The sequence below is a fragment of the Paralichthys olivaceus genome, chromosome 23, assembly GCF_024713975.1.
Source record: "Paralichthys olivaceus isolate ysfri-2021 chromosome 23, ASM2471397v2, whole genome shotgun sequence".
Taxonomy (NCBI): domain Eukaryota; kingdom Metazoa; phylum Chordata; class Actinopteri; order Pleuronectiformes; family Paralichthyidae; genus Paralichthys; species Paralichthys olivaceus.
The window spans coordinates 2,532,541-2,543,315 of NC_091115.1; the positions used below are offsets into that span (position 1 = coordinate 2,532,541).

At 40.3% G+C, this 10,775-nt stretch overlaps 1 protein-coding gene and 1 long non-coding RNA gene across 5 annotated transcripts in view; one reads left to right on the plus strand and one right to left on the minus strand.

Annotated features, from left to right (window-relative positions):
• The window catches only part of usp6nl (USP6 N-terminal like), a 70,172-nt gene extending 59,397 nt beyond the window's left edge, over positions 1-10,775 (plus strand). For all 4 annotated transcript variants that reach the window (XM_069519778.1, XM_069519777.1, XM_069519775.1 and 1 more), the window contains 5 exons: positions 3,802-3,896; positions 4,139-4,204; positions 4,931-5,030; positions 5,120-5,272; positions 7,985-10,775. In XM_069519778.1, the coding sequence (XP_069375879.1) occupies positions 3,802-3,896; positions 4,139-4,204; positions 4,931-5,030; positions 5,120-5,272; positions 7,985-9,531 (1,961 nt within the window). In that variant the 3' untranslated portion in view covers positions 9,532-10,775. The remainder of the gene's footprint in view (positions 1-3,801; positions 3,897-4,138; positions 4,205-4,930; positions 5,031-5,119; positions 5,273-7,984) is intronic.
• LOC138406765 (uncharacterized) lies at positions 1,410-3,911 on the minus strand. Its single transcript, XR_011240135.1, has 2 exons — positions 3,800-3,911; positions 1,410-1,742 (listed from the first exon to the last, which is right to left on the minus strand). It is a non-coding gene; the product is annotated as an uncharacterized lncRNA (long non-coding RNA).

Consider the following 10,775-nt stretch of genomic DNA (forward strand, 5'->3'; position numbering starts at 1 on the left):
GTCGTTTTTTCAAGATTTTAGAAGTCATAGGTTACTATGTCGTTTTTTTCAAGATTTTGGAAGTCATCATTTACTATGTCGTTTTTTCAAGATTTTAGAAGTCATAGGTTACTATGTCGTTTTTTTCGTGATTTCGGAAGTCATAGGTTACTATGTCGTTTTTTTCAAGATTTTGGAAGTCATAGGTTACTATGTCGTATTTTGAGTGATTTCGGAAGTCATAGTTTACTATGTCGTTTTTTTCAAGATTTTGGAAGTCATAGGTTACTATGTCGTATTTTGAGTGATTTCGGAAGTCATAGTTTACTATGTCGTTTTTTTCAAGATTTTGGAAGTCATGGGTTACTATGTCGTATTTTGAGTGATTTCGGAAGTCATAGTTTACTATGTCGTTTTTTTCAAGATTTTGGAAGTCATAGGTTACTATGTCGTATTTTGAGTGATTTCGGAAGTCATAGGTTACTATGTCGTTTTTTTCAAGATTTTGGAAGTCATGTCGTTTTTTCTGGATTTTGGAAGTCATAGGTTACTATGTCGTTTTTTTTCAAGATTTTGGAAGTGTTTTTTTCAAGATTTTGGAAGTCATAGTTTGCTATGTCGTTTTTTTCAAGATTTCGGAGGTCATAGTTTACGATGTAATTTTTTCGTGATTTTGGAAGTCAGTTTGCTATGTCGTTTTTTTCAAGATTTTGGAATTCATACCTTACTATGTCTTTTTTTTCAAGATTTTGGAAGTCATCATTTACTATGTTGATTTTTTTCGGGATTTTGGAAGTCATGTCGTTTTTTCATGATTTTGGAAGTCATAGGTTACTATGTCGTATTTTGAGTGATTTCGGAAGTCATAGTTTACTATGTCGTTTTTTTCAAGATTTTGGAAGTCATGTCGTTTTTTCGTGATTTTGGAAGTCATAGGTTAATATGTCGTTTTTTTCAAGATTTTGGAAGTCATGTCGTTTTTTCATGATTTTGGAAGTCATAGGTTACTATGTCGTATTTTGAGTGATTTCGGAGGTCATAGGTTATTGTTTCGTTTTTTTCAAGATTTTGGAAGTCATAGTTTGCTATGTCGTTTTTTTCAAGATTTCGGAGGTCATAGTTTACGATGTAATTTTTTCGTGATTTTGGAAGTCAGTTTGCTATGTCGTTTTTTTCAAGATTTTGGAATTCATACCTTACTATGTCTTTTTTTTCAAGATTTTGGAAGTCATCATTTACTATGTTGATTTTTTTCGGGATTTTGGAAGTCATGTCGTTTTTTCATGATCTTGGTAGTCATAGTTTACTATGTTGTTTTTTTCGTCATAGGATACTGAGTCGTTATGATGTCAGATAGATGTTTCAACCCTTTAAATTCAGGATGTGATCAGCCAGTCTAGGAGAATGGAAGTGAGTCAATTAGAGTAGAAGTCAAGAGCTCTGATTTTACTTTTTCACAAAATAAAGATACATGGCAATCATACACAAAAACTCAAGGACAGATATAAGGGTCCCCAGCCCACAGACAATGATGGCAGAATAGCTTTAAATGTTTGGGTAAAACAAAAACAATTAAATCAAACAAATATTAATAGTGTTATTAAATTAATACATTAAAGAGTACAATATATCTACAACAAAGTATTAAGGCTAGGAGAAAAGGAAAATACAAAAGAAAAACAGTTGCTCCCTCCTCCCATTCCTCTGATGTGGCACTGATGTTGCGAGCGTTCATGAGCACCAGCTTCAACCAGGAAGTGAACCTTAAAGAAATCAAAGATTAGAAATCAACGATTAGAAATCAACGATTAGAAATCAAGGCAAACAAGCAACAATGAAACAAATATTTGAATGAAAATATAATGATTTAAACAAATGCAACCAGCTAAAGTGGAGCCTATTTATCCAACAACATGAGTTTGGAAGCCATACCATTTCGTTTTGTTCATGATGTTGGGCGCCGAACCTTACTGCTTCGTTTTTTTCCTGATTTTTTGACACTGAACTTTACTACGTGTTTTATTCGAGATTTTGGAGGCTTAAGCTTCTGTGTTTTTTCCTGATTTGTGAAGCAAAGCTTCAATACACTGTTTTATTCATGATTTTGGATGCTGAACTTACGTAGTTTTTTCGTGATTTTAGAAGTCGTCGTTTTCTCGTGATTTGGGAAGTCATTCTGTTTTTTTCGTGATTTTGGAAGTCATAGTTTACTATGTCATTTTTTTCAGGATTTCGGAGGTCATCATTTACTATGTTGTTTTTTCGGGATTTTGGAAGTCATGTTGTTTTTCTGGGATTTTGGAGGTCATAGGTTGCTGTGTCGTTTTTTTCAGGATTTCGGAAGTCATAGTTTACTATGTCGTTTTTTCGTGATTTTGGAAGTCATGTCGTTTTTTCTGGATTTTGGTAGTGATACCTTACTATGTCGTTTTTTTCAGGATTTCGGAGGTCATAGTTTACTGTGTCGTTTTTTTCAAGATTTTGGAAGTCATAGTTTACTATGTCGTTTTTTCTGGATTTTGGTAGTCATAGTTTATTATGTCGTTTTTTTCAAGATTTCGGAAGTCATAGTTTACTATGTCGTTTTTTTCAAGATTTTGGAAGTCATCATTTACTATGTTGTTTTTTCGGGATTTTGGAAGTCATGTTGTTTTTCTGGGATTTTGGAGGTCATAGGTTGCTGTGTCATTTTTTTCAAGATTTTGGAAGTCATAGTTTACTATGTCGTTTTTTCTGGATTTTGGTAGTCATAGTTTATTATGTCGTTTTTTTCGTGATTTTGGAAGTCATAGGTTACTGTCATTTTTTTCAAGATTTTGGAAGTCATAGTTTACTATGTTGTTTTTTTGTGATTTTGGAAGTCATGTCGTTTTTTCTGGATTTTGGTAGTCATAGTTTATTATGTCGTTTTTTTCTGGATTTTGGAAGTCATAGTTTACTATGTCGTTTTTTCTGGATTTTGGTAGTCATAGTTTATTATGTCGTTTTTTTCAAGATTTCGGAAGTCATAGTTTACTATGTCGTTTTTTCGTGATTTTGGAAGTCATGTCGTTTTTTCTGGATTTTGGTAGTCATACCTTACTATGTCGTTTTTTTCAGGATTTCGGAGGTCATAGTTTACTGTGTCGTTTTTTTCAAGATTTTGGAAGTCATAGTTTACTATGTCGTTTTTTCTGGATTTTGGTAGTCATAGTTTATTATGTCGTTTTTTTCAAGATTTTGGAAGTCATAGTTTATTATGTCGTTTTTTCGTGATTTTGGAAGTCATGTCGTTTTTTCTGGATTTTGGTAGTCATACCTTACTATGTCGTTTTTTTCAGGATTTCGGAGGTCATAGGTTACTGTGTCGTTTTTTTCAAGATTTTGGAAGTCATAGTTTACTATGTCATTTTTTTCAAGATTTTGGAAGTCATAGTTTACTATGTTGTTTTTTCGTGATTTTGGAAGTCATGTCGTTTTTTCTTGATTTTGGTAGTCATAGGTTACTGTGTCGTTTTTTCGGGATTTTGGAAGTCATGTCGTTTTTTCGGGATTTTGGAAGTCATTTCGTTTTTTCGGAGGTCATAGGTTACTGTGTCGTTTTTTCGTGATTTGGATGACTAACCTTACTTCACGTTTTATTCATGATTTTTGAAGCAAAATTTTATTATGTTTATTCATGATTTTTATCTTGCATAAGATAATTACCTATCAGCTCAAAATTATTTGCACATTCAAGCGAAAGAGCTCAAAGCATTATCACATGACTAGAATCGAGAATTAGAAAATCTCACAGTGACCAAATCCACTCAATCGATTCATCCAAAATGTTGTCACTTACAGGATTTTTCGTCCCTGGTTTTCCGAAGTTGATGCGTTTCCAGGAACATCACGATCGTATCCTCAAGAAGATGATGCCCAAACTGAAACATCACCTGGTGAGACAGAATTACTGTGATAAGGATCAATGCAACAACTGGTCTTGATGACAGAAATAAAACATAAATACTTTACTCTGTGGATATGGAAGCTTGTTTAAGCTAAATAATCATAGGACAGTGATAAAACACTAAATTGATGCTGTGACACATTTGTTAAATCGAACACTCAACAGTCTCGTCTCACTCTCTCTTCCCTTCTCGATTTACTCACACATTTCTTTGTGTTTGTTGTGTTACAGGACAACCAGGAAGTGTTCACCAGTCTCTACACCATGAAGTGGTTCTTCCAGTGTTTCCTGGACAGAGTGAGTTCATTAACACAGAGTCACTGCTTCAGTTCTTAAACAGTTCAGGTGAAGAGGTTTCAAATTGAACTAACATCCCTATGTAACTTCATCTGCTTACTACGTAGATTAAGATCATTAATTCTACATAGTTTTTCAATTTCAGAGCTTATAGTAGTTTAGAGAGGGGACTTGAGATATCTCATTTTAGTTCCACCCATAAATGAGAAAATACTTTTAGCAGATATTTAAAACATTTCTAATTTCAGGAAAAATCCTCTGACCACTGAAAGGAATGTTTAACTCATAAGAACACTGGCTGTCTTCAGTCAGGAGGAAAAAAACTTCACATTTACACCAAGATACATTTGTAGGGACTAAAAGGATGATTTTAATATTCTATATTTTTCTTGTCATCAAATCCAACGAAAAGACCAAATGCATTAGTTCGCCCTGTGTTAACAACATCATCTAAACACTTCATCACTCAGATGTAAAAGGATATTAGGTGTTTTTAAAGATTTCACATCTTCAGAATGAATCAATGAATCTGGAGACGAGACCTGGACGACGCTCGGACAGATGAACATTATTGGATTTGGTCTTTTCACAGGATTTGTTGATAATAACAAGAATATTGATATTTGGCCGAGCTAATCCATCATGGTCACTGTGGGCCAAAGCAATAATATCATCTACAAGACAATAATGAAAAGCTCTTCTAACTCTTTTTGTGTTTATGTCCAGACTCCGTTCACCCTCACACTCAGGATCTGGGACATCTACATCATGGAGGGTGAACGAGTGCTGTCTGCCATGTCCTACACTCTCCTCAAACTGCACAAGAGTAAGACTGTTCGCTCGGCACGACGTCTTCAGCTGCCGCTCTCTCGTCAGAAAAGCTAAAAACTGATCTGTGTATGTGTGATGTCGCAGAGCACCTGATGAAGTTGTCCATGGAGGAGCTGGTGGAGTTTCTGCAGGTGACTTTGTCCAAAAACTTCTACTACGAGGACGACATTGTGATCGAGCAGCTGCAGGCATCCATGACGGAGCTGAGGAGGGCGAAGCTGGACCTGCCTGCCCCAGGTACAGCTACAGCACCAAGCACACGATGGGAGCAGGGACATTAAACCTGTTGGTCTGTGGTGACGCTGCTGCCAACAACTATAAAAGAAAATACTAGACAATGTCAAAACTTTTTTACAGAATCAACAATGCAGAAAAGATGTGTATTTATACTTTCAGTTATAATTATATTTAAAACGAGTTTTTGAACTGTCATTGTCAAAATTGTTTGTATATATCCACTTATATCAGTATCGTATATATTTCACTGCCTAGTGTCAGAATCTATTCCCAAAAATGTATGTTTCAATTAGAACTCTTCATTATTATTTGGTCTTTTAGGGATTTAAAAATTTTTATATTTCATTATCAAGCAAATGATGAGAATTTACTGCTTTTTTCTTTTTATTATACTATTATAATGATAATAATATTATGGACCAAAAAAATCCATTTGAGATTATTATGAAGTAGTGATGAGTTTTTTACATCACTTCCTGAGTTTTATAACATTCAAAAAATGAGGAAGAATTTTAAAATCATGGAGAGAATGCTGCTCATCTCATAAAGCATGATGTGGAAATTTAAAAAACTCCACACTAGTTCTAAAAATCAGTGATTCATAACTGTGCATTTGCTCTTCCTGAACGTTTTTCTTAACTTTTACATTTTCATCCGATGAGAAAGTGACATTCTCAGTTGTGTTCTGTAAAAAACAAAGACCGTGCATTAACGAACGCTATCAGATATCACCACAGTGTGAATGAGCAGCTCTGCCGTCCTGCAGTTCGTTCAGCAGTCGTGTGTTTCTCGTCTTGCTCTGTCTTCTCATTAATCTGCCTTCTCTCCCTCTCCTGCCCGACAATGTTAAGCCAACAACAACAAAACTGTGGCCGTGAGCGGGGGCCACATTCCCTCCTACAACAGTAACCGGTGGGCTATCCTGACTGGTCATGTCTCTGTCCATCTGTCCCTCAGTCCGTCCGTCCTGTCTGTCGCCTGTCTGTCCAACAGCACTCGGGTTCTCCCTTCACAAACTAGTCTTCCAGCTGTTTTTTATCCCCCCCACATGATGTGTATTTATTTTTTAACACTGTGCAGATGCATTGCTTCAGTGCTTACATGGAGTCCTGCAGTGGCTGGCTCTCCTCTTCTGTGTACCCTCTGTTTGTTCCCTTTTTTCTGTCTGTCAGAGGTCCTTCAGGTGACATAGTGTTCCCCCTGGTGGCCAATTAAAGGCACTAAGATGTTCTTAATCAAGAGCTAATATTGACTTTAAACCTGCAGCTTCATTTTACAGAAATAACATAATTAACTGTTCTTAGAGAATTTGCAGAGGATTTTAAAATACAAAGTTATATTTGTTAAGATGATTTAATAAGTCACAAAAGTAAACTTTAATTTATAGATTTACTGAGTTCCTCCGTCACGTTTCTCTGTCTTCAGCAGCAAATGTGGGTTTTTTAAGGATTTCTCTTTTCATTTTCTTGCGGAACCCACACGACTCGAACAGAAGCTGTCTGTTGCTCGCTGACAAGATAATGAGCCACTTTTCCAAACACTGGAGGCTTTTGTTAAATTCCTTTTTTTTTGAACAACCATCTGCAGCCTCATTTTCCGTATCTGAACTGTGAGAACTGACAGTGATTTCATGGTTCTGTGGTTTTCAACATTACTAAGCCTGGTTTGAGCTAAAAGACTTTACCTCATTAACGTGAGTTTAGGGGTTAATTATTAAAATTACTTATTAAGGAATCAGAGCCTGAAATTAGGCCAATTTATTTTAAAAAGCTAATAAAAGCTGATCTTGTTGTTTTGGTATTTACTTCGTTTAGTTTCTTCCTTCAAGACAAAAAAATATGAAAAGGATTCTGATGCTTCAAACTACAACAATGTTAAAGATGATTATTAATCAATTAATTAAAATTATGGAACGTATTTGAACTTTAGAGTTTTACCTTTTTCTGAAGCAGGAAGTCGACGTTGACAGGTTAGTTTCCTCTGTTTCTTGGAGAAAAGGTTCAGTGGATGAACTCGTCTCGATGGAGTCACTTTAGTTTGTGGATTCAGTGCCAGTCAGTTCATTTCCTGGATCACTCCCCACAGCACTTCCTCTTCCTCCAGCTGCCGCCTCTGACTCTGGTGATCTCACTTTTCCTTACAGTCCCCAACACGTCCAGCTCCTGTCGACTGTCCTTCTTACTTCTGTGTGACATAAAACAATAAGTGAAGGTGTCGCTCATGACGTGTGACATGTTCTGCTTGTAGAATAGAGCATTTGGTGTAAACTGAGTCGAAGTGAAGAAGTATCTCTGTGGTTTTAACGCTTGTACTTTCAAGAAGCCTCATTAACCGAGAACTATTTCTGGACGACCTTTAGAGTCCGGGGCTCCTGCTGCAGTTTAATGAAAAGGAAAGAAACTAAATTTCTGGGAGCACTTAATTCACTGTCACTGTCTAACTGAGCCCCTCCAGCAAACTGGGAATTCATATTAAACACTATTTCTGATTATTTTTCTGTCCTGTGCTCTTTGCCTGTGGAGATGTGATTACGTGTCATCATGAATGTAATTCTCCTTCGTTTTTTTTACCTCTCTATGGCAGTGGTGTTGCATGAATCCATGTTGTGACTCCTCATCTGATGTGAATCAGCGCCACAGTGTGTTCAACCATCAGCCCTCAGGTTTTCTTCGGATGATTCTCTAATGTGTTTTCTCTGATTCCGCTCTGCAGGTAAAGACGACGAGTTTCCCAAGAAGCCGTTGGGGCAGCTTCCTCCTGAGCTGGCAGCAGCAGTGGTGGTGAACCACGTGGCCAACGGTCAGAGCCACGTCGAGCCCGCCGATCCTCCCAGGGACCGGAGTCCTCTACCGGAGCAGCAGCGGGAGAGTCGGCCTCCCAGCCGATTACGCCGGGACTCACTGGACAAACCGTTCCGTCACCACAAGGCTGACAGGAGGGACGCTCGTTCCAGGGGTTCAGGGGAGATCCCCGCCTCCACCACACCGGAGAGGGGGGCAACGCCATCCTCAGCGCTCACCCCTACGCCACACCTCACCACAGTGGACAGAGGGAAGCCTGAGAGCCACGCCACCGCCAACCACAACTCCAACGCTGCCTCCAGCTCTCACAAAGACATCACTCCCCGCTGGTTCAAACCCTCCGAGACGAAGCTGGAAGCGGTCAAAGCGGCAGCGGCCCGGGACACCCACCTGAGCAGGGGTGCATCACCGGCCCCTTCCAGCCCAGACGACACTGCACTCCCCAATCGCCGACCGCACTCCAAGGGCTTCGTCCCCGACTCCAACCGAGGCTCCAACGCCTCCCAGTATGACAATGTGCCAGGGCTGCAAGAGCAGGAGTTTGAGATCTTGGAGCTCGAGAGACCTCTGTCCAGAATGAGGACCCCTCGCAGTGAGACGCCCTACAGTGCATCATCCCAGAATCAGGGCAGTCCCAGCCATGGACCCAGCCTGACAGGGAGCGCCATTTCCGTCGCCTCTGGGCCGAGGATGGCCAAGCACCCGCTTCCTCCGTCATTCTCCCACAACAGTCCCACGGGGGTCCAGTCCAGCTACCCTGGCAGTCAGAGCCAGTTCCACACTCCATCCCCAAGCAGAACCACGGAGGTTCCAATCTACCATCCAGGATACGGCATGAACCACAGAGCCGAGGACAGACTGTATGCCCCGCCCTCCAGGGCCCCCGCACCCTCCAACATGGCGTACAGTGAACAAGTGTACGCCACCACCCAGCGGCAGCCCAGTAACTTCTCCCCAGAGAGGACTGTTATGAACAACTCATTCGCCACTTACCGCAGACAGCCGCCACCAGGCTCCGCCCACATACCGCGAAGCACCAGACCTCCTCTGCAGCTGGAGACCCAGGGAAGGTCCACCCCCATCTACCTGCAACAGCTCACCTCCACCGCACAGGTCCACGCTCTGGGGGACAACAGGTTTGAAGGGCAGCTGAGAGGGAAGGTGAACCCGCACCACCTGCCAGAGGGGGGGGCTCAGCGGTCGGTAGACGGGCTCCGGTGGGCGCCAGAGGACGGGCTGCCCCCTCCGTCCCCGGGTGGGATGCCCCGCTCACCCAGCTTCCAGCAAGCCCAAATGTCTCCCCACAAGGAGTTCACGTTTCCCGCCAACCCAGACAGCCTGCTTCAGTACAGGACACAGTTCCAGGAGCAGCAGCAACAGCTCCCCCAGCTGTTCGGAGGACCACACTACAGGCACGCACAGGAGGCGTTCGCCTTGCAGGAGTCGATGCTGCTGTAACACAACGAGGACATAAAGAGACACTGGAGACCAATATAAACTGAGGTGTAGTCACTGACACTGTGGTAAAGAGGGCAAACGTCCGAGCATTGTTAGGAACCTGGTGTTGTTTCCGCCCTGTTGTTCTTTGTGTGTGAAGTTCTGACCGTCTTACTGTCGCGCTGCATCGCTGCAGGACACACCAGCCTCCGACGTTTTTACTGCTCGCTCTGAAAAGAGACACACAAAATAAACTGACTGAAGATTTTATTTTATTTTTGGATGTAAATCATTAAGCAGAGGGGACAGTCTATATCTTTTAGAGTCTGACGTGTACAGTGGATTTTCTTTTTGTTAATATGCTGAGTCGTTATAAGTAGCGGGGGGGGGGACTTTCTCCTGACAGAGCAGAAAAACGCTGATTTTATTTTCCATCATTATTTTTTATATGTTACTTACAGATATTTACAGTAGAGATCAATTTACTCGATATGCTTGTGAATGTTATTTTTCAAAGAGAAGAAGTAAAAAAAAATATTCCCAATGACGCGGCAGAGAAACTGTCACTGTAAAGGTTTGATTTCCATTTCAACTATGAAGCGTCTCCACTGTAGAAAAAAAGAGTGTTTGTTGTTTCAGTTTGTTTTCTCCCTGATGAACTCGTGTGAACTGCGTTTCTCTTTTACACGTGAAGTATAGTACATTGGGTATTTATATTTGAGGCCAGTGTAGTTTCTGAATAAATTCCAACCCTGATTAGAAAACTCAAGGAATAGAGAACTCATTTGTGAGCGCTAGTTATGTTTGTATTGTTTTGACTTTTACGACATGAGTAACTCGTATTTTTTTTTTTTTTTTTTTTTTAATCGCTGTACTGTAGCTACCACATCCTGAGCACACGCACCAGGAGACGGATGTGAAATAGTTTCAGCACAATTTGATTTACTTCATTATGTCTCATTATTCTCAACACTGTCACATCAACTACTGCTCAGCTGCTGGCACTTCCACTGGCAATACAGTCATCTGGCACACAGACACATACAGACACACACACACACACACACACACACACACGCTCACACTACAAGTCACAAATGTGCGACTCACACATTTAAACATGTAATCAGCCACATTCCCAGTTAATCTCAAACGGTATCGTACTGTTCATTACATTCCCTAAGTTATCTTTGTTTTCTGTTCAGCGACTAACCGCAGATCATTCTGATACTTTGCTTAATAAAATGAGGTGGGTTGAAAATGAA